This window comes from Sycon ciliatum, chromosome 10 (genome assembly GCF_964019385.1).
Source record: "Sycon ciliatum chromosome 10, ocSycCili1.1, whole genome shotgun sequence".
Classification (NCBI taxonomy): Eukaryota; Metazoa; Porifera; class Calcarea; order Leucosolenida; family Sycettidae; genus Sycon; species Sycon ciliatum.
The window spans coordinates 21,925,984-21,950,604 of NC_088652.1; the positions used below are offsets into that span (position 1 = coordinate 21,925,984).

Below are 24,621 nucleotides of genomic sequence, written 5' to 3' on the forward strand. Positions count from 1 at the left end.
GACGACATGCAGGCTTCTGACCAAGACAAGGAGGGTATTCCCCAAGACCAGCAGGGTTTGATTTTCGCTGGCACGCAGTTGGCAGACGGCCGAACCCTGAGTGACCACAACAACGTTCAGCAGGAGTCCACTCTTCATTTGGTACTTCGCCTCTGTGTTGGGATGCAGATTTTCGTCAACACTCTTCCTGGCTAGACCATCACTCTTTACGCCACGCAAAGCGATGCTATCGACAATGTGAAGACCACGATTCAATTCGAGGAGGGAGGTCATTTGTCTGACGCCGAGCTAGCCGCTCCGAGTGACCGGCTCAACCAAGATGAAGATAACACCTGGCTCGCCCTCCGGCGTAGCTCCAGCCGCCGCGGTGGTTACTAACGCTGATTCCAGGTATGGCATTTTCTTTCCTGTCTTCCTTCAGTCTCCCTGTTCTCTTCAGTCTTCCTTTATGCGAGTGTGTGAATCCAGTTTAGTTTGGTAGGCGTCTGATCATGGTGAGCCACGGTTTACCTAAGTAACCTGGTGAGAGAAGTGTGTGAGAATCCCCTTTTACACTCCAGGTGTGTACCGGAGTAAGTTCCCACGATGCAGTGCATTTTTTTGAAATTGTGAATTTCCTGGCAGTTTGAGCCCGCGATGTTTAGAAATTTGGCTGTCTTTCACGTCCTGTTTGGAGGACCATTCTTTCCCTTTTGACCCCGAGAGATCGTGTGAACCTGGTGTGCTTTTACTTCTGTGTTATGATGTAATTTTGTTATCAGTTCATTTCTTCTGTCTACTCTAAACGTTATCATTTCCGATATAATTTGCCATCTTCCGGTTGACGCTGTGTTCATAACTCTTCACTAATTTCTTGAAAATCACGAGGGCGTGATTATCTGTAGGAAGGGAGGGTGTAGTATCCCTGCCCGACCAATACGGAAGTAGTACGGAACTAATACGGAGCTTTGCCTGATGTATAGTTAGTGTATCTCCGTATGTAAGCGTACGGCGTCTGGTGCATAAAAGCGGCTGCGCATTTCTGTTTTGATTAAGATTAGATTAGATAGCAACGAAAGCTAACTCGAGGAAGAAGTAGTGAACCTCTAGGTGAGCACCGGAGAGAAAGTTATTTATTTTGCCGCTTCTTCTTTCACTAATAATTATATCTCAGCTGTGTACCTGAGAGAAATAGAATAAAACTAACTATTGTTGATTTCACCGCGCCTACCACTCGGCTACCTGTTACACTAGTACCGGTAACACTGGAGCTCATACACTTCCCACAGAGTTGACTTGACAACATTCTTCTTATAATTTTCGCCCAAGTCACTATCACTAATTCTAAGTTCTGTGTACACTTCGTAGGGTCTAAGATAGTGCCAGAGGATCGAATTCTGTTCCGAGATAACAACTGTGGTAGGTGATGATTGCATTATCCTAATCATTCTGCCACTGGTTCCCACGAATTTGCTCGTGCATTGTTGCTGAGCCGCAAAGATGTAGGCAGATATGACGTAAACCACTTGCTCTCACGTGTGATTTTTGATCCCAGTTGTCGTTCCAATAGAACTCGGGAATGGATCAACTACTAGCTGAGCAGAGTTTTCATCAACACGCCACCGATGCCTACAATTGTTATCCTATTCCAAAGGTGATATTTTGCACATCTTCCTTATACCGTTTTAAAAGTCGTAAGTGGTGCACCAACATGGCGCTGGACGTATGTATGACGGTGGTATCTCTCAGCTCACACACTCTGGTCATATTACTCTCAGTGACGTTAAAAAGAAATCCTCACTTCCTCTAAGCCATGTTGTTCTCAGCGACGTATAATCCCTGGTCAGTTTATTTTGTGCGACTTTATGATGGGGCGACCATGTGTATTCTGCAGAGATGGAGTCGGTAAAGAAGGCAAACTCCTCACGTGTCTTCACAAGATCTGCAAGGAATGCTTGGCACCCAGTGTTCAGCGAGACGGGAGAATACGTTGTGCCAAGTGTCGACGTCCAACGCCATGTCCACCTCCTGGTCGCAGTCACGAAGAGCAGTTGGTGGACGATTCCATGTTCGACAATGTTCCATGTGATCTTGTAGATGAAGTTCATCCACTTCTAAATTGCGAAGAGATGCAACTTGATACAATTCCACCAGATCCAAGCAGCTCCATCGAAAGTTACCAGAAAACGATATCTCGACCGGGGCGAGTGCACCATTGTCCTGTCCACGGCAAGATGACGGTGCGATATTATTGTGCCAAATGTAGAGAGGTTCTGTGTGAAAAGTGTAAGCTTCAAAGCAAACACGCTTCTCACACAAATCAGATTCGCGATATAAGTGCGGAAGCTGCAGTTGTACGTAAGAGACTGACGGAGCGTCAGAGAAAGATATCACCCGAAGACAAGGAAGAAGAAGTGGAAGCAGGCATGAAACGCGCTGGTGATCTCATTGAAGCATTTGGCTGTGACCTCCAAGGAAAAGTAGCTGATATCAAGAGATTGATACATGAACACTGCGACGAGCAACTTCACCGGATCAAGCAACGAAAAGAAGACCTGATGAACGAGGTGGAATTGCAAAGTAAGAAGTTACGGGAGCTACAGGCTCACACATTTGCCGAGTGCAATGGAGTTTTCTTCCAACCCAATGCTTTGAAGGCCATCAGCAAATCTTCTCTGAGGAATGAAGATCTCCTCAAAATCCATCCACACTTGACTGAAGTTCTTAGAAGTTCTTTGCAGTACTTCGGCGACAAGAATTATTCTCTGATGCGGAGATTAGCGTTTGAGTGCCAGAACCTTTCTAGTTTGGCAGGCATTATCGGCACTACAGGAGAGGTCGTTAACAACACTCATATCGATTTGTCCAGGTGTGCATTTTCCGATCAGAACAATATGTACATCGGTTATGTAGGCGAGGAGACGAAAATTACAGCTTTGGTAAACAATTCGCAAGGTGATCCCATATCTGAACCCGCATTGAAAGTCTGCAGTATTCAAATCTGGGCAACTAAAATCCAAGCTACGATGATCCCAGTGGCCGTGCCGATATCAGGTTATAGCAAAGGTGAAGTGCGTGCTCACGTTCAGTGTACTGAAGCGGCTGTTTTCCTTCTGGAAATCCGCTTGGATAGTCCTCGTCCATTGCCAAAACTGCAAGGATACGAGTTGATCGACGATTTGCGCACATGCAGCCCTTTGAATGCCAAACTTTTGGTTTACGGATGCAGGTCCATTACATTTGGTGACGTCCACAGCTCTCCGAAAGGATTTATACGACCATGCCTAAGTTATTCTATTGAACACGTAGCATACACGCATGTCACCCTGTGTCAAATTGAGGATGGAACTGCTAGTATCCGAGCCCTAGAACCTATTCAAGAACGTTATTTTGCAGTTGCAATAGAAATTGTGCACTGCACATCCAGTCAGTTAGACATAGGGTTTACGTGGGACTGTGGACAGAGTGATCAGAACATGAAAATGATACTTGCATCCTCCGCTAAAAATAGCTCCTCCTCAACTCCTATTTCTGGATGCTGTGCTGGTGAGACGATACATGTATCACGCTCTCGCGAGTCGCTGATTACCTATAACATTGAGCACTTGTCCAATGGTTACACGCTGATTGAGGAACGCGATGTATATGTAAGCGCCAGTAAGAAGCCAATCTTGATGGTTCGTATGTCTCACCCCGGTACATCTGTTAGGATATTATCTATATGAATTGGACGTATGTTCAGGTTGTAAATAAATGGATGCGTACTTAGGAGTAGAGGAGTCAAGTAGCCCAACGCACGCCCAGCATCAATTTCGGAAACAAAGCACAATGTACGTAATTCACTGATTTTTAATCTTCCGTAATCATCCACCACCCCACACTGCTGCGCTCTAATCATGTCCTGGACAATGGCCAGCCTCTGTGGCATACAATGTATATAATTTATATTGAATGTATGGTGTCGTCACTACTGATATTTTGTTTTGATTGTTCTACAATGTATATGTGTTAATGTGAGCAAGCTCCACTACAGCCACTTCATCACTTGAAAAACTGTACATACACCTTCTCCAAATCAACTGGTCTCTTTGCTGCAAATTACATTGTCTCAGTCAAATTTTCAACCATGAGCTCGGCTATCCCAATGATTGAGAAGAAAGACAAGTGATGTGGACCCATATCAGGCAACACAATGTGGAACGAAACTACACCAAACGTGATAAAATTGCACCATCCTTTCCGCACATGCACACACATACACATACCCATGCACATGCCAAAACTAAGAGACACACACTCTTACTCACACTCGCACCAACACACACGCGCTAACACCAGCTCACACTCCGAATCATACCCACACTTACACGCGTTTAGCAAAGAAACACGCACGCATACACACAAAATACCCAATCTACCTGAAAACAAGGTGTGAATAGTGGCGGGACTATGACAAAAAGAGATGAGATTCCGTCCCCAAACTGCACTTACGCTAAAACATTGTGCTGAACAGTATAACAATATTTGGTTGTACATAATTATATTAGGATTAGGTTTGCTCCCACACTGTAGCTCGTGCTATTCCGCCGACTTGACTTGACACTTGACTGACTCACGACTGCCATCCAGAGCACAAGAGAAGTCCATCGAACCTTCGACTCGGCGAACCTGCAAGAAGGCAACACTCCCTGCTCAATACACAGTGTTTCGGGGAATTCATCAGTTGAGCTTGAGTAGGCTGAGGAAGATTGCGCCTGAAGAGCACGACTTATAATAGTGCTCTCCAGGCACAAACATCACCAGAGATACAAACTTACAGAGACGCTCTGTTTGCAGCGCGACAAACACCTCGTGAACACCAAATAGCAGCGTGAGTCAATGTCGCTCTTGGACGGTGAGAGCAGACGTAGAAGACCCTCGGCCATTCAGAACACTGTCACCTCCAAACCAGCTAGTCAGCAAATCCATTCCTAAACAATTATCGCCGAAGTCGCAACAACTATTTCATAATTATATTATTTTTGATAGGATTGGGAGAACTTCGAAATTCAAAGGATCAGTTGGGGAAGTGAACTGCCTGAAAAGAGAAAAAACCGCCAGACCCACCAGGACTCGAACCCGGGACCTTGCTTGCGATAAGCAATGCTCTAACCACTGAGCTATGGGACAGGGCTGAACCTAGAAGGCGCTGACAAGTTTTTAACTCCAAAGGCAGCTCACAACATTTGCCGCATATATTGATAGAACTTGGGTCTTTCTCCCTCCCCCAGGGGACCAACCACGGTCAGTGTCTAGACCCTACCAGAAGTGAAAGAGAATGATAAATTTTTGAACGGATTGGGAGAACTTCAAATTCAAAGGATCAGTTGGGGAAGTGAACTGCCTCAAAAGAGAAAAAAACCGCCAGACCCACCAGGACTCGAACCGGGGCCTTGCTTGTCAAGAGCAATGCTCTAACCACTGAGCTATGGGACCGGGCTGAACCTAGAAGGCGCTGACAAGTTTTTCACTCCAAAGGCAGCTCACTACACGTGCCACACATATTGATGGCACTTGGGTCTTTCTCCCTCCCCCTCGGGACCAACCACGGTCAGTTTCTGGACTCTACTAGAAGTGAAAGAGAGTGATACATTTTTGAAAGGATTGGGAGAACTTCAAATTCAAAGGATCAGTTGGGGAAGTGAACTGTCTGAAAAGAGAAAAAACCGCCAGACCCACCAGGACCGGGTTCGAATCCTGGTGGGTCTGGCGTTTTTTCTCTTTTCAGGCAGTTCACAAACCACTTCTTTCACATCGTGAATACAATAAAACAAATGAAAATGACCAATTTCTGCAGTGATCAACCTTCTCTGTGGAGGAGCTATGCCTTTCATACGTCATCACTGCGCTGGTCTCTATGGCAACGTGAGCAGACAATTGGTGATTTGGCAAGTTTGGCGTATCGTATGGAAGCGAGAGATATGCCATTCTAACCGATATCAAATTGTCTTTCCTCTGGACCCTACTCGAAGAATCGATGCACTTCCCCTTTAAGCCTGGTTCACACTAGGCCGATTTTACGGCCGACGCTCCACAGGCACAATGAGAAGTATCAAAAGTTTTTGCCAGCTAGCTGGCCTCTGCGTACACCGCAGACACACCCACCCACACACAACAGAAAGATACAGATCACAGTAGTAGTGTGGTCTTTGTTCACTCACGGTGGAAGATGGAAGAGCTTAGCGCAGTGTATAGATGAGCATGAAGATGGGCATGCCACCTCACGCATATACATGTACACGTATGTACCAGACCAACATGATGCAAGAAGTGAACCACTGTGGTGAATGGGGCCGCCGGATAATTAACCAGCCCGAAGCTGGCGGAAAAAACCTCAGGACCCCGGCGGAGACACAACCCTGAGGAAAAACCGGTTAGAATAACCCCATAAGATAAATGAACAAAATGTAGCCTGCAGGACCTATCCCGAAGTGAGAATAAAGGGGAGGGCGGGTGGGAAACTACAACGAAAAGAGAAAGAACACGATGAAGAGAAAAGTTTGAGAACACTGACAAAAAAACCAGCCGACACAATCCTGGTGCCGTAACTATGGTGAAAATACATTTTTCGTTTCATTTGCTACCCTCAGCCAACGAAAATTAACACGTTTAAAAAAACTGAAACTGATGATTGATTGACAACGTTAAAGCAGTGCACATCGCAATCAAGAACACCGGTGATGTTGTCTCGCTCTCAACTTTGGCATCCACAGAAGCCAAGGGGCTGCGGGGGGAACAGTGGGCACTATTGCGGATGGGGTGCGTGTGTGGTGTGATAGGCTCATCCGACCACAAGTCTCGGAGTCAGAGTCACACAAACGCAATAGTGATTAACTAACTTGATAAGAGAGAGAGAGTGTGTGTGTGTGTGTGTGTGAGGGGGGGGGGCAGATAAGATAAGACATTTGGGTGATTCAGCCACAGTGTGAAATGTAACATAGTTAGATGTAGCTTGGTGCGACAGCACCTCAAACAAACACAGTCCGTGTCACTTCTCACGTTATTCACTATCCGCCACGGCCAATCCGGCAAACGGATTGCGGGTGGCCGGAGAGGCTGCGGCCGCACGTGACGCTACCCCACGACAGGAACTATCATCTGCTGACGATGCGGCAGCACTGGAGTTGCTGCTAGCACTAAGCTGTGCCAACAGGTTAAGGCTCTGGCCTCAACTCATCATGGTCCAAGCCCTCCAGTTGGACTGCAACAACGCTCTTTAGTTCGGGATGGCACATCCATTTCGCTAAGTCTTCAGTGTATTTCGGCGGTCGTACGAACAGTGCTATTCTCCCGTCTGTCGCCAGGCGCAGAATATGATTCGCGGCACGGTAGGTATCGGGACGGGCGCCCTTTGCGGTATGGAAACCCCTTTCCTCCGCCCACTTCTCGCAGACGTCCCACGCGGACCAGGTGTGGCCGTCACAACGAAGTGAGCTTGAACTAGCGTGGCCGTTGCACAGCGGGTTTGTTGAACTGTCGACGCATGCATCGGATTGTGGAGGAACAGTCGGGCATGTTTCACTTGTTTTCTTGGCCAGTCCCAGTCGGTACAGCAAATTACATCCCAGGCGCGCCGCCAGATAGCCGACGGATGTATATGGCTCACGCACTTGGGAAATAGGGTACATTCCGGACAGGATCTGTAGCTGTTTTTCAACACGTGACGGAAAGACTAGGCCAGGTGAGTCGCACAGGAGGATGTGCGGTGTGAGGAAGTGCGTCTGAAAGTGCTTCGTGTGGCCGGGTGTGCGCGACGCACTTACAACTTTCTTGCCAATCAGGCTATTGAGAATGGAGGACTTACCCACGTTGGGATGGCCGACCAGACCTATTGTAATGAATGACGGCGGTGAGGATGCTGTTGCCGCTGCCGTACCTTCATTGCCACCGTTGGTACCGTTGCTGGAGTATGCAGTATGCTTACGACGCCGGCTATGACGTACTATCTCTTCGTGCACTGATGCTGCTGTTATTCCAGCATCGTCGCACACTTCAAACTTTGAGAGTTTATCCGTCCAACCGGACAGCATACTGTGATCGGCCACCACATTGGCCAGGGCGCGGATCAGCTGACGGGCACCTTGTACGCATATCATGCGCCGCTTAGCGCCGCACCGGGCGTGCGACATCAGACCCTTGGCGTCGGAGCGCTGGCTGCTGCTCTGGTTCCCTGGGCGTGCCGTGTAGAGGACGACGTGAAGTTGCGGGAACAGTCCATAGAAGTACTCGCGCCACGCCAGTACCACACTCGCCGGCACCAAGTCTATCTTGTTCAGCACTAGCACGAGCGTTTTGTTCAGTTCATGTACGACGTGGCGGTACAGGGATGGTGGGAAGTGCAGGATGGGATGGCGTGCATCGGCGATAACCACTATTACATTCGACATCTCCAGCACACGCCACAGCTGCCGCCAAGTCTCCAGGTTCCGCTCAAAGTAGCTTAGCGGATGGCCGTGTGTATCAGCCATGAGCCGGTCAATGTACTCATTGAAGTAGCGCTGCTCCTTAGCTTCCAGCTGCTGCTTGCTCAGGCTGTATTGCCAGGTGGGACGAACAGGCATGTCAATGTGCTCCATACTTCCATAGATATCTTCATAGGACACTTCCAAGTCTTTTTCTGCCAGGGTTTGCAATGGCTGACGCGACTCCCGCTTGCGCTCCTCAATTTCGCTGGCACTTTCTTGGGCAAACATCAGTTTGTATCTGTCTTGACGCCTTGTCTCAGCCACGGCATCGCCTACTTCGAACTTGGGCTCAAATTTATCTGCAATCTTGGCACTTTCAGACGTGACCAGTGTTTCTTCATCTTCATCTGAGTCAGATGGCGAGTCTGAGCGTATCTCCAACTTCTCTTTGGCAGGCTCCTCGTCGTCCTCTCGGAATCGCTGCACATCTCGCTTTCGCTGGAGCTGGGCTCTCTTCTGCTTGCCACTGAACGGTTTTCGGCGACTGTGTTGAGGCATTTTCAACAATGTCAATAAATGCAGATTGCCTGGAAAGTACCACAATCCACCAGAACTGGAGGCGAGAATCCAGAAAGCAAAATTCTTCTTTCACCTTGAACCGACAACATAGCACTCTGTCACCTGGTTCTAGAGGTCTGCGTTCAGAAACAAGGAGTTATAAAACACAAAGTATTGAATCAACACCAAACGGAACCGATTTCTTCTTCACTACTGACTTGTGTAACGTAACTGAGAGAATGCTCGTTCCCGCGCTCACCTTTATACCAGGTTGTTGGCGTGGGTGAAGCACGTGAAAGGGCTTCATGATCCGCGACGCTTAGAATCTGAGCGTACATGTACATGTACGTGCAAGCCATAGAAAGGAGCAAGATCACCGTATCCCGCTGGGCCTCGCCATTGTTGTTTATCCATTGTGCTCTGCGTTGCCACGCGTATCCTAGGACCCATTGACGTCACACTATACAATTAACAGCCCCGTTATTATTACAGGGTGCGACCCCGTTAGTATTATTATTCTTACAGTCATGACATGTAAGCGTGGACTGTGCTGACTGCTGAGAGCCTCCCACGTACGTGCACGGTATGGTCACTCATGTCTAGTGGCTGAGTCACGTAGATCTACGTTGTTGTTGTTGTTGTTGTTTATTTATTTTACATCGCAAGGCAAACGGGCAGTTCTGCCCAATATTATGGAAGCGATGACAACCAGTAAGAGGAGTCAGAAATGAAGAGAAAAATAAATGAAAATAGAAATACGAAAATGGAAGTAGCAATGAGGGGAGGCAGGGTCAAGACGAGCAGAAAAAAATGGATCTCAAATTTACAAGTCGGGTCATCGTAGCATGATTCTATCGAGCCTCATCAGCAGGTTACAAAAGCCATTACATTTAACCGAAGTAAAATACGCGCAGCATGCGTTTGAATTCACGGACAGATACTATGGACTTCATACAGTCGGGCAGGCCATTCCAGAGTCGGCAGCTGGCTAGAAGCGGTCGGCATGCGCCAGAAGCACTGTGGGCCAGGGGAGGGGAAGGTTGCGTCCCAATTGACCTCGAGTGGTCATGCCTGTCGGCGGGCCTTGCAATACAATTCGGGACGACAACAGCTCACTGACGATTCCAGAACGGATTCTAAATGTCAGGAGTCGGAGCTTGCATTCTCCTCGTTCCAGCGCTGAGCAGACACCCAGCCTGGTGTACAGGGGAAGAGTGTGGGCCAATGGGTGCTCATCGGCCACGCAACGGATACAACGTTTATCCAGTTTGGCTACTGTGTTCCGCTGCTCAGCGGACAGTCCTGGGAGAAACGCATTCGACGCATATAGAATATCCGGTATGACAAGGGCAGAGTAATACAGCATCGCCTGCCTCACTGTTAGGCAGTGCCGGATCTGGCGGAGGATCCGCAGCTTCATAGCCGTGCGTCGGACGATAGAGGTGACTTGCGGTGACCAGCGAAGATTTTCGTCCAGAGTGACTCCGAGGTAGCGAGCCGTACTGGTCTGGGCAAGAGGCGTGCCAGTGCAAGTAATGTGGAGGTCGAGGTGTGCCTGCCGTCCAGCTTTGATTGCAAGCACTTGCGTCTTTCCGGTGTTGAGGATAAGCCCTTTGGCATCGAGTAGCCTGGCGACAGCCGACACTGCTGCGGAAAGGGTGATGTTGATGGCGTGAGCGCTAGCGTGGCTCAGGTACAGCATGATGTCGTCCGCGAACATTAGTGTACGCACCGGGTCAGCTACTGATGCGACACATCTCGTGTAGATCGCGAATAATATCGGACCAAGCACGCTTCCCTGGGGGACACCGCACGTGCAAGCTGTTTCCTCTGAGCGTGTACCGTTGGCAGTGACCACACACTGGCGTCGTGAGCTGAGGTAGTCCGCAAACCAGTCCAGTGCCGTAGAGGAGACACCAAGTTCGAAGAGATCCTGGAGCAAGGTCTGATGTTGGACCTTGTCGAAAGCTTTGCTCATATCAATGAGCACCACGCCGGTATGCAGGTGCTGGTCTGCGGCTTCGTAAAATTGATCTACAGCCAACAAGACTGCGTCCTCTGTGGAGTGGTGGGCTCGGTAAGCGAATTGCTCGGCAGGAAGGAGGTCATGTTCGGTTAGGAGCACACAGAGCCTTTTATGCACAATCCTTTCCAGGATCTTTGAAACAACCGGGAGCAAAGATATAGGGCGGTAGTTCTTAGCAGTTTCGGGGTCTCCTGCCTTGAAAATGGGGCGAATATGGGCCAATTTCAGCATCATCGGAACCTTTCCCATGGCCAGTGACGCGTTCATCAAGATAGTCAGTGACGGGGCCAGGACCCGAGCGCAGTGTCGCAACACATAGCAGGGAATTCCGTCGCTACCCGTGGCCTTCCTCTCGTCTACCTTCAGTAGGAGAGCAAGCACTTCTTCGCATGTGGCTGGTTCGAAGCGGTTCAAGCCATCTGCTATGCCCGGTCCCTCAGGTTGGGATAGGACATCAGGTCGCTGCGGATCACTGACAACTGAACTGAATTGGGCATTGAGGGCAGACGCAGTGAGTCGAGTAGGAGTTGACGATTTCTTCCGACCGCAGAGGTCGTTGAGGACCTTCCAAGCTTTACGGGGGTTGGATTGACACGTGTCCAGTAGTTGTGTATAGTAGGATGATTTCAGCTGACGAGCAAGCCGCTTTGCTGCTTTGCGGGCATCTGAAAATGTGTCGTAAAGTTCCGTGTCCGTAGGTTTTCGGAGCCAACGATGGTGGGCATGATTTCGTTCGCGGACTGCATCATGGTAAACGGCCGTTTTCCATGGGGATCTTGTAAGAATCTGATGTCTAGAGCTGGATAAGCGGTGCTCCTGGACAGGAGCATGCCTGTCAAGGAGTGAGGTGACCTTGTCATACCATAGCTGCCACATATCTTCCAAGGATTTCGCTGTGCTGAAGTCTTCTAGACGAGAGTTGACCAAGTCCTGGCAGAGCTGCGGAAGATTTATTCCTCTGATGTTTCGGCTAGATCTGAGTACTGGCACGGTTGGCATTTCGAAGGCAAGGGTAGCCAAGATGGGGAGGTGGTCACTGAGGCTATGCGGGAGAACGCGGCAAGAGCCCACTGCACCGTCCTCAGCCAATAGGAGGTCTATGGTGGTTCTGGACCCACCACGTCCAACACGCGTCGATTCAGTGACGTGGTTCGAAATACAAAAGTTACCGCAGAAGTGTTGAAGATGCGTCAGCTGGGCGGCTCTGGAAGACGATGTGTCGATATTGAAATCTCCGACCAAAGCAATAGGCGTGCCGGCCCTGGGCGCGTGGACTGAGTCCACAGCGTCAGTCAGCTTGTCCCAGTACGAGACCAGCGACCCAGGAGGTCGGTAGACTGTGCCGAGGATTAGTTTACCATTGAGGCCGTGAACGAGGAGAAAGAGAAGTTCAAGATCACCACGAGCAAAGTCCTCTAGCCGAGTAACATGAAGTGAGCTCCGTACATAGGCCGCTACTCCACCACCGAAGCCAGGTCTGTCTTGACGGACAAGTTTATAGTTTGGGATGTTGACAAGGCTGTCCGGGGTCTCTGAGGTCAGGAATGTCTCGGCAAGACACATTATGTCTATGTTGTGCTTCTGGATGAATTCCTCGACCTCGTCCTTCTTGTTAAGCAAGTGACAAATGTTGAGGAAACTAATCTGGAGGCCCGCTATCTCAGACTGAGAAGCACTACTAGCACTGGAGATCGGGGGTGGTTGAGATCTAGTACCTAAACTATGATGATGATGCAAAGGGTTACGGGATTGAGTGAAAAGACCCGGAAAAAAGGGGGCGGCATTAGGATTAAGGTCAGACATAGGTGAGAATAATGATAAGAAAGTTATAGCGTGGATATACTAGAATAGTTACCTTGCAGGACACTGTAGCCGTTAGCAGCTTTCTCTGCGGCAGCGGATCATCATGTTGACTGCTGCCGTTGTCGGCTGGGGATACTGCTCACGGGTGAGGACGCGGGGATGGAATGTGTGTTTACCTGAGGCCAGGGTGAAACCTTCCTCATCCGGAGACGCATGGGCCGCTTTGCCCCGGGATGCCAGCCGGAAGGCTGGAATAACAGGTGTAGTTTGGCTACTGGGAATCCTGGATCCCTGCTTCTGCTCTGGTTGCTGCTGCTGTTCCTGCTGCTGCTGCTTAGGCAGTGGTAGCCGCGGCTGCTGGGGATCGGCCTGCTGCCCTTGGGCTGGCGCATGACGTGCCTCGCTGTGGGGAGTTGCCGCACCAGTAATGCCATGTGCGTCCGCTGTTCCAGCAGTAATGTCCGTGGACGTCACTTGCTGCTGCTGCTGCGTGTCGTCACTGAGACCAATTTCCGGACTGGAGGTTTTCTCCCAGCCACGCTTCTTTCCCTTCGTACTCAGTACGGGGCAGTCCCTTGCCTCATGACTTGGCTTGTTGCAGTGCCAGCATGTTTTAGCCTGTCCTTTGTGCCATGTACAGTCAACTTCGCCAATAACGACATTCGGCGGGGCATCAGAAAAGTGTCCTTATTCGCGAAGTGTCCTTATAACCGAAGTCCCATTTGAATGTATGTGAACCCATATTTTGTATAGTATGACATGCATATCAAAATCAAGCTCTTTTCTTGCTCTATGTCAATGTATACTTTATTTTCATATTGCAGTTGAAAGGAACTAAAAATTCAATATGCAAGGGAAATCAATTGAAAAATATGCCTTTTTGAGCCATCTACAGGGCCAGAGATATGTACATGTATGATGATTACTGTACAATCATGTACATGTACAACTACATGTACATTGTATACATATAGGTGTGCTGGTAAATCCAACAATTTTGAAGCCAACATAAAAAAAGGAAGAAAAAGCCCCCCCCCCCCACCCCCCATTGGCTGCATTTTCTTGCATGTGTGCCTTTATAATTATATCCATCACCATAGGTTCTGGTACTTCTGCATGACAGGTACATGTACTTGACTGACAGGTACTTGAAATAGCTGTCAAAAGCCCAGAAAGTCGTTATTCAAGCAGTGAATATGACCTCGGGGCACTAAAAGCATGTCGCTATACGCGAATTGTCGTTATTCAGATAGTCGTTATATCCGAAGTAAAATGTATACAGTTAGATGGGACTTTGCTCTGGGCATGGAAATTCGGTCGTTATTCGCGAATTGTCGTTATATCCGCAGTCGTTATTAGCGAAGTTGACTGTACGCAGTTTCAGCTGGCCGACTGCTACACACGAAGGTACGACTGTACGCGGTAGAATGGTGACGTACCTGGTGCCGGTTTCAATTTCGAAGTTCTCAACCCAGAATTTTCCTCGCTGAGGGACCCCTATCACTGAGCCAAATTTCAGGAATGAGGCTGCGACAGCACTATCCGACAGGGAATGGGGGCATCCAAATACATGGACGCTGACAACGTCAGCGCCACTGATAGTTAACTGAACGGGCTTACCAGCAACAGAGATGCCTTGGGAAAGCACACGATCCCGGACCGCCACGCTCGAGACAGTTACTGAACAAAATCCACGACGGCCGTGGAGGTCGATCTGCAGGATGTCAGAGACCGCAATTCCGCTGCTCATGAGGTTGTCTATATAGAACATGTGCTGGCTTGGCCAGTCATCGTCAAGCTTGAAGGCAAATGCAGTAGAGCCTGCAGCTCGGTTTTGGCCTCCCGCCTCCATTTTTGAAAAAAAGCGGTACGTAGGTGAGTTTGAGTGCGTTATGCAGTCTATGCCAGCTCGCGCTGCACTTCACCCTCTCAGAAAACAGATCCATCATGACTGCATCCTGCTAGTATTAATGCGAAGTGTGTGTGGTGATGGGGATCCAAAGGCGTAGGGGGATGTGGTGACGTCACGTATCTTGACACCATATGCCTACAGCTCGAGCTCTCTATTTCAGTACTTGTAGTACAAGTGCGTTGAAGTCGTGTGACTCGTGTTCTTTAACCTCCTCTCAAACAACCACTAGCCATCAGGAAGATCGTTACTAGTAAAATCCATATACCCGCAAGCCGAAAAATTCGCCAAAAACGAGATTTATCGAAAAATCGCTAAGCTTTCGCCAATTTTGGAGAATTCCTTTGAGAATCGCCGAAACCCTTCCAAAACTTCCAACATTTCTCCAATTTTGAAGCCAGTATGCTTTGTGTGTGTGTGGGGGGGGGGGGGGGATGGTAGGGGAGAAAGCAATAAATTCACGAACAAAGCCAGCAGGTTCTGAATAGATATTCTTTCAGTAGAGTTCAGTTGCAACTCTGTTTCTCTCTATTTCTCAATTCTAGTTACTCGTAACACTGGAGCTCATATACTTCCCACAGAGTTGACTTGACAACATTCTTCTTATAATTATCGCCCAAGTCACTATCACTAATTCTAAGTTCTGTGTATACTTCGTAGGGTCTAAGATAGTGCCAGAGGATCGAATTCTGTTGCGAGATAACAACTGTGGTAGGTGATGATTGCATTATCCTAATCATTCTGTCACTGCTTCCCACGAATTGGCTAGTGCTTTGTTGCTGAGCCGCATAGATGTAGGCAGACATGACGAAAACCACTTGCTCTCGTGTGATTTTTAACCCCAGTCGTCGCTCCAATAGAACCCGGGAATGGATTAACTACTAGAGTTTTCACCAACACGCCACCGATTCCTACAATTGTTATCCTATTCCAAAGGTGATATTTTGCACATCTTCCTTATACCGCTTTAAAAGTCGTAAGTGGTGCACCAACATGGCGCTGGACGTATGTATGACGGTGGTATCTCTCAGCTCACATACTCTGGTCATATTCCTCTCAGTGACGTTAAAAGGAAATCCTCACATCCTCTAAGCTATGTTGTTCTCAGCGACGTATAATACCTGGTCAGTTTATTTTGTGCGACTGTATGATGCGGCCACCGTGTGTATTCTGCAGAGATGGAGTCGATAAAGCAGGCAAACTCCTCACGTGTCTGTACAATATCTGTAAGGAATGCCTGGCAGCCAGTGTTCAGCGAGACGGGAGAATACGTTGTGCCAAGTGTCGATGTCCTACGCCATGTCCACCTCCTGGTCGAAGTCACGAAGAGCAGTTGGTGGACGATTCCATGTTCGACAATGTTCCATGTGATCTTGTAGATGAAGTTCATCCACTTCGTAATTGCGAAGAGATGCAACTTGATACAATTCCACCAGATTCAAGCAGCTCCATCCAAAGTTGCCGGAAAACGATACCTCGACAGGGGCGAGTGCACCATTGTCCTGTCCACAGCAAGATGACCATGCGATATTAGTGTGCCAAATGTAGAGAGGTTCTGTGTGAAAAGTGTAAGCTCCAAAGCAAACACGCTTCTCATACAAATCAGATTCGCGATATAAGTGCGGAAGCTGCAGTTGTACGTACGAGACTGACGGAGCGTCAGAGAAAGATATCACCCGAAGACAAGGAAGAAGAAGTGGAAGCAGGCATGAAACGCGCTGGTGATCTCATTTAAGCATTTGGCTGTGACCTCCAAGGAAAAGTAGCTGATATCAAGAGATTGATACATGAACACTGCGACGAGCAACTTCACCGGATCAAGCAACGAAAAGAAGACCTGATGAACGAGGTGGAATTGCAAAGTAAGAAGTTACGGGAGCTACAGGCTCACACATTTGCCGAGTGCAATGGAGTTTTCTTCCAACCCAATGCTTTGAAGGCCATCAGCAAATCTTCTCTGAGGAATGAAGATCTCCTCAAAATCCATCCACACTTGACTGAAGTTCTTAGAAGTTCTTTGCAGTACTTCGGCGACAAGAATTATTCTCTGATGCGGAGATTAGCGTTTGAGTGCCAGAACCTTTCTGGTTTGGCAGGCATTATCGGCACTACAGGAGAGGTCGTTAACAACACTCATATCGATTTGTCCAGGTGTGCATTTTCCGATCAGAACAATATGTACATCGGTTATGTAGGCGAGGAGACGAAAATTACAGCTTTGGTAAACAATTCGCAAGGTGATCCCATATCTGAACCCGCATTGAAAGTCTGCAGTATTCAAATCTGGGCAACTAAAATCCAAGCTACGATGATCCCAGTGGCCGTGCCGATATCAGGTTATAGCACAGGTGAAGTGCGTGCTCACGTTCAGTGTACTGAAGCGGCTGTTTTCCTTCTGGAAATCCGCTTGGATAGTCCTCGTCCATTGCCAAAACTGCAAGGATACGAGTTGATCGACGATTTGCGCACATGCAGCCCTTTGAATGCCAAACTTTTGGTTTACGGATGCAGGTCCATTACATTTGGTGACGTCCACAGCTCTCCGAAAGGATTTATACGACCATGCCTAAGTTATTCTATTGAACACGTAGCATACACGCATGTCACCCTGTGTCAAATTGAGGATGGAACTGCTAGTATCCGAGCCCTAGAACCTATTCAAGAACGTTATTTTGCAGTTGCAATAGAAATTGTGCACTGCACATCCAGTCAGTTAGACATAGGGTTTACGTGGGACTGTGGACAGAGTGATCAGAACATGAAAATGATACTTGCATCCTCCGCTAAAAATAGCTCCTCAACTCCTATTTCTGGATGCTGTGCTGGTGAGACGATACATGTATCACGCTCTCGCGAGTCGCTGATTACCTATAACATTGAGCACTTGTCCAATGATTACACGCTGATTGAGGAACGCGATGTATATGTAAGCGCCAGTAAGAAGCCAATCTTGTTGGTTCGTATGTCTCACCCCGGTACATCTGTTAGGATATTATCTATATGAATTGGACGTATGTTCAGGTTGTAAATAAATGGATGCGTACTTAGGAGTAGAGGAGTCAAGTAGCCCAACGCACGCCCAGCATCAATTTCGGAAACAAAGCACAATGTACGTAATTCACTGATTTTTAATCTTCCGTAATCATCCACCACCCCACACTGCTGCGCTCTAATCATGTCCTGGACAATGGCCAGCCTCTGTGGCATACAATGTATATAATTTATATTGAATGTATGGTGTCGTCACTACTGATATTTTGTTTTGATTGTTCTACAATGTATATGTGTTGATGTGAGCAAGCTCCACTACAGCCACTTCATCACTTGAAAAACTGTGCATACACCTTCTCCAAATCAACTGGTCTCTTTGCTGCAAATTACATTGTCTCAGTCAAATTTTCAACCATGAGCTCGGCTATCCCAATGATTGAGAAGAAAGACAAGTGATGTGGACCCATATCAGGCAACACAATGTGGAACGAAACTACACCAAACGTGATAAAATTGCACCATCCTTTCCGCACATGCACACACATACACATACCCATGCACATGCCAAAACTAAGAGACACACACTCATACTCACACTCGCACCAACACACACGCGCTAACACCAGCTCACACTCCGAATCATACCCACACTTACACGCGTTTAGCAAAGAAACACGCACACACACATACACACAAAATACCCAATCTACCTGAAAACAAGGTGTGAATAGTGGCGGGACTATGACAAAAAGAGATAAGATTCCGTCCCCAAACTGCACTTACGCTAAAACATTGTGCTGAACAGTATAACAATATTTGGTTGTACATAATTATATTAGGATTAGGTTTGCTCCCACACTGTAGCTCGTGCTATTCCGCCGACTTGACTTGACACTTGACTGACTCACGACTGCCATCCAGAGCACAAGAGAAGTCCATCGAACCTTCGACTCGGCGAACCTGCAAGAAGGCAACACTCCCTGCTCAATACACAGTGTTTCGGGGAATTCATCAGTTGAGCTTGAGTAGGCTGAGGAAGATTGCGCCTGAAGAGCACGACTTATAATAGTGCTCTCCAGGCACAAACATCACCAGAGATACAAACTTACAGAGACGCTCTGTTTGCAGCGCGACAAACACCTCGTGAACACCAAATAGCAGCGTGAGTCAATGTCGCTCTTGGACGGTGAGAGCAGACGTAGAAGACCCTCGGTCATTCAGAACACTGTCACCTCCAAACCAGCTAGTCAGCAAATCCATTCCTAAACAATTATCGCCGAAGTCGCAACAACTATTTCATAATTATATTATTTTTGATAGGATTGGGAGAACTTCGAAATTCAAAGGATCAGTTGGGGAAGTGAACTGCCTGAAAAGAGAAAAAACCGCCAGACCCACCAGGACTCGAACCCGGGACCTTGCTTGCGATAAGCAATGCTCTAATCACTGAGCTATGGGACAGGGCTGAACCTAGAAGGCGCTGACAAGTTTTTAACTCCAAAGGCAGCTCACAACATTTGCCGCATATATTGATAGAACTTGGGTCTTTCTCCCTCCCCCAGGGGACCAACCACGGTCAGTGTCTAGACCCTACCAGAAGTGAAAGAGAATGATAAATTTTTGAACGGATTGGGAGAACTTCAAATTCAAAGGATCAGTTGGGGAAGTGAACTGCCTCAAAAGAGAAAAAACCCGCCAGACCCACCAGGACTCGAACCGGGGCCTTGCTTGTCAAGAGCAATGCTCTAACCACTGAGCTATGGGACCGGGCTGAACCTAGAAGGCGCTGACAAGTTTTTCACTCCAAAGGCAGCTCACTACACGTGCCACACATATTGATGGCACTTGGGTCTTTCTCCCTCCCCCTCGGGACCAACCACGGTCAGTTTCTGGACTCTACTAGAAGTGAAAGAGAGTGATACATTTTTGAAAGGATTGGGAGAACTTCAAATTCAAAGGATCAGTTGGGGAAGTGAACTGTCTGAAAAGAGAAAAAACCGCCAGACCCACCAGGACCGGGTTCGAATCCTGGTGGGTCTGGCGTTTTTTCTCTTTTCAGGCAGTTCACAAACCACTTCTTTCACATCGTGAATACAATAAAACAAATGAAAATGACCAATTTCTGCAGTGATCAACCTTCTCTGTGGAGGAGCAATGCCTTTCATACGTCATCACTGCGCTGGTCTCTATGGCAACGTGAGCAGACAATTGGCGATTTGGCAAGTTTGGCGTATCGTATGGAAAGAGATATGCCATTCGAACCGATATCAAATTGTCTTTCCTCTGGACCCTACTCGAAGAATCGATGCACTTCCCCTTTAAGCCTGGTTCACACTAGGCCGATTTTACGGCCGACGCTCCACAGGCACAATGAGAAGTATCAAAAGTTTTTGCCAGCTAGCTGGCCTCTGCGTACACCGCAGACACACCCACCCACACACAACAGAAAGATACAGATCACAGTAGTAGTGTGGTCTTTGTTCACTCACGGTGGAAGATGGAAGAGCTTAGCGTAGTGTATAGATGAGCATGAAGAAGGGCATGCCACCTCACGCATATACATGTACACGTATGTACCAGACCAACATGATGCAAGAAGTGAACCACTGTGGTGAATGGGGCCGCCGGATAATTAACCAGCCCGAAGCTGGCGGAAAAAACCTCAGGACCCCGGCGGAGGCACAACCCTGAGGAAAAACCGGTTAGAATAACCCCATAAGATAAATGAACAAAATGTAGCCTGCATGACCTATCCCGAAGTGAGAATAAAGGGGAGGGCGGGTGGGAAACTACAACGAACAGAGAAAGACCACGATGAAGAGAAAAGTTTGAGAACACTGACAAAAAATACAGCTGACACAATCCTGGTGCTGTAACTATGGTGAAAATACATTTTTCGTTTCATTTGCTACCCTCAGCCAACGAAAATTAACACGTTTAAAAAAACTGAAACTGATGATTGATTGAAAACGTTAAAGCAGTGCACATCGCAATCAAGAACACCGGTGATGTTGTCTGGCTCTCAACTTTGGCATCCACAGAAGCCAAGGGGCTGCGGGGGGAACAGTGGGCACTATTGCGGATGGGGTGCGTGTGTGGTGTGATAGGCTCATCCGACCACAAGTCTCGGAGTCAGAGTCACACAAACGCAATAGTGATTAACTAACTTGATAAGAGAGAGAGAGTGTGTGTGTGTGTGTGTGTGAGGGGGGGGGGGGCAGATAAGATAAGACATTTGGGTGATTCAGCCACAGTGTGAAATGTAACATAGTTAGATGTGGCTTGGTGCGACAGCACCTCAAACAAACACAGTCCGTGTCACTTCTCACATTATTCACTATCCGCCACGGCCAATCCGGCAAACGGATTGCGGGTGGCCGGAGAGGCTGCGGCCGCACGTGACGCTACCCCACGACAGGAACTATCATCTGCTGACGATGCGGCAGCACTGGAGTTGCTGCTAGCACTAAGCTGTGCCAACAGGTTAAGGCTCTGGCCTCAACTCATCATGGTCCAAGCCCTCCAGTTGGACTGCAACAACGCTCTTTAGTTCGGGATGGCACATCCATTTCGCTAAGTCTTCAGTGTATTTCGGCGGTCGTACGAACAGTGCTATTCTCCCGTCTGTCGCCAGGCGCAGAATATGATTCGCGGCACGGTAGGTATCGGGACGGGCGCCCTTTGCGGTATGGAAACCCCTTTCCTCCGCCCACTTCTCGCAGACGTCCCACGCGGACCAGGTGTGGCCGTCACAACGAAGTGAGCTTGAACTAGCGTGGCCGTTGCACAGCGGGTTTGTTGAACTGTCGACGCATGCATCGGATTGTGGAGGAACAGTCGGACATGTTTCACTTGTTTTCTTGGCCAGTCCCAGTCGGTACAGCAAATTACATCCCAGGCGCGCCGCCAGATAGCCGACGGATGTATATGGCTCACGCACTTGGGAAATAGGGTACATTCCGGACAGGATCTGTAGCTGTTTTTCAACACGTGACGGAAAGACTAGGCCAGGTGAGTCGCACAGGCGGATGTGCGGTGTGAGGAAGTGCGTCTGAAAGTGCTTCGTGTGGCCGGGTGTGCGCGACGCACTTACAACTTTCTTGCCAATCAGGCTATTGAGAATGGAGGACTTACCCACGTTGGGATGGCCGACCAGACCTATTGTAATGAATGACGGCGGTGAGGATGCTGTTGCCGCTGCCGTACCTTCATTGCCACCGTTGGTACCGTTGCTGGAGTATGCAGTATGCTTACGACGCCGGCTATGACGTACTATCTCTTCGTGCACTGATGCTGCTGTTATTCCAGCATCGTCGCACACTTCAAACTTTGAGAGTTTATCCGTCCAACCGGACAGCATACTGTGATCGGCCACCACATTGGCCAGGGCGCGGATCAGCTGACGGGCACCTTGTACGCATATCATGCGCCGCTTAGCGCCGCACCGGGCGTGCGACATCAGACCCTTGGCGTCGGAGCGCTGGCTGCTGCTCTGGTTCCCTGGGCGTGCCGTGTAGAGGACGACGTGAAGTTGCGGGAACAGTCCATAGAAGTACTCGCGCCACGCCAGTACCACACTCGCCGGCACCAAGTCTATCTTGTTCAGCACTAGCACGAGCGTTTTGTTCAGTTCATGTACGACGTGGCGGTACAGGGATGGTGGGAAGTGCAGGATGGGATGGCGTGCATCGGCGATAACCACTATTACATTCGACATCTCCAGCACACGCCACAGCTGCCGCCAAGTCTCCAGGTTCCGCTCAAAGTAGCTTAGCGGATGGCCGTGTGTATCAGCCATGAGCCGGTCAATGTACTCATTGAAGTAGCGCTGCTCCTTAGCTTCCAGCTGCTGCTTGCTCAGGCTGTATTGCCAGGTGGGACGAACAGGCATGTCAATGTGCTCCATACTTCCATAGATATCTTCATAGGACACTTCCAAGTCTTTTTCTGCCAGGGTTTGCAATGGCTGACGCGACTCCCGCTTGCGCTCCTCAATTTCGCTGGCACTTTCTTGGGCAAACATCAGTTTGTATCTGTCTTGACGCCTTGTCTCAGCCACGGCATCGCCTACTTCGAACTTGGGCTCAAATTTATCTGCAATCTTGGCACTTTCAGACGTGACCAGTGTTTCTTCATCTTCATCTGAGTCAGATGGCGAGTCTGAGCGTATCTCCAGCTTCTCTTTGGCAGGCTCCTCGTCGTCCTCTCGGAATCGCTGCACATCTCGCTTTCGCTGGAGCTGGGCTCTCTTCTGCTTGCCACTGAACGGTTTTCGGCGACTGTGTTGAGGCATTTTCAACAATGTCAATAAATGCAGATTGCCTGGAAAGTACCACAATCCACCAGAACTGGAGGCGAGAATCCAGAAAGCAAAATTCTTCTTTCACCTTGAACCGACAATATAGCACTCTGTCACCTGGTTCTAGAGGTCTGCGTTCAGAAACAAGGAGTTATAAAACACAAAGTATTGAATCAACACCAAACGGAACCGATTTCTTCTTCACTACTGACTTGTGTAACGTAACTGAGAGAATGCTCGTTCCCGCGCTCACCTTTATACCAGGTTGTTGGCGTGGGTGAAGCACGTGAAAGGGCTTCATGATCCGCGACGCTTAGAATCTGAGCGTACATGTACGTGCAAGCCATAGAAAGGAGCAAGATCACCGTATCCCGCTGGGCCTCGCCATTGTTGTTTATCCATTGTGCTCTGCGTTGCCACGCGTATCCTAGGACCCATTGACGTCACACTATACAATTAACAGCCCCGTTATTATTACAGGGTGCGACCCCGTTAGTATTATTATTCTTACAGTCATGACATGTAAGCGTGGACTGTGCTGACTGCTGAGAGCCTCCCACGTACGTGCACGGTATGGTCACTCATGTCTAGTGGCTGAGTCACGTAGATCTACGTAGGTGAGTTTGAGTGCGTTATGCAGTCTATGCCAGCTCGCGCTGCACTTCACCCTCTCAGAAAACAGATCCATCATGACTGCATCCTGCTAGTATTAATGCGAAGTGTGTGTGGTGATGGGGATCCAAAGGCGTAGGGGGATGTGGTGACGTCACGTATCTTGACACCATATGCCTACAGCTCGAGCTCTCTATTTCAGTACTTGTACTAGTTGTAGTACAAGTGCGTTGAAGTCATGTGACTAGTGTTCTTTAACCTCCTCTCAAACAACCACTAGCCATCAGAAAGATCGTTACTAGTAAAATCCATATACCCGCAAGCCGAAAAATTCGCCAAAAACGAGATTTATCGAAAAATCGCTAAGCTTTCGCCAATTTTGGAGAATTCCTTTGAGAATCGCCGAAACCCTTCCAACACTTCCAACATTTCTCCAATTTTGAAGCCAGTATGCTTTGTGTGTGTGTGTGGGGGGGGGATGGTAGGGGAGAAAGCAATAAATTCACGAACAAAGCCAGCAGGTTCTGAATAGATATTCTTTCAGTAGAGTTCAGTTGCAACTCTGATTCTCTCTATTTTTCAATTCTAGTTACTCGTAACACTGGAGCTCATATACTTCCCACAGAGTTGACTTGACAACATTCTTCTTATAATTATCGCCCAAGTCACTATCACTAATTCTAAGTTCTGTGTATACTTCGTAGGGTCTAAGATAGTGCCAGAGGATCGAATTCTGTTGCGAGATAACAACTGTGGTAGGTGATGATTGCATTATCCTAATCATTCTGTCACTGCTTCCCACGAATTGGCTAGTGCTTTGTTGCTGAGCCGCATAGATGTAGGCAGACATGACGAAAACCACTTGCTCTCGTGTGATTTTTAACCCCAGTCGTCGCTCCAATAGAACCCGGGAATGGATTAACTACTAGAGTTTTCACCAACACGCCACCGATTCCTACAATTGTTATCCTATTTCAAAGGTGATATTTTGCACATCTTC

The 24,621-nt window shown here is 48.3% G+C and overlaps 2 protein-coding genes across 2 annotated transcripts; both read right to left on the minus strand.

The window, feature by feature from the left end:
- Positions 1-6,155: 6,155 nt before the first annotated feature.
- On the minus strand, positions 6,156-9,063 carry LOC135826007 (guanine nucleotide-binding protein-like 1). The gene has a single exon (XM_065338640.1). The coding sequence runs from the start codon at positions 8,979-8,981 to the stop codon at positions 7,173-7,175; it is 1,809 nt and encodes a 602-aa protein (XP_065194712.1). The 5' UTR covers positions 8,982-9,063; the 3' UTR covers positions 6,156-7,172.
- An 11,104-nt stretch (positions 9,064-20,167) lies between these two features.
- Positions 20,168-23,221, minus strand: LOC135826008 (guanine nucleotide-binding protein-like 1). Its single transcript, XM_065338641.1, has one exon. It carries the CDS (start codon positions 23,001-23,003, stop codon positions 21,195-21,197), a length of 1,809 nt encoding a protein of 602 aa, XP_065194713.1. The 5' UTR covers positions 23,004-23,221; the 3' UTR covers positions 20,168-21,194.
- Positions 23,222-24,621: the final 1,400 nt, after the last annotated feature.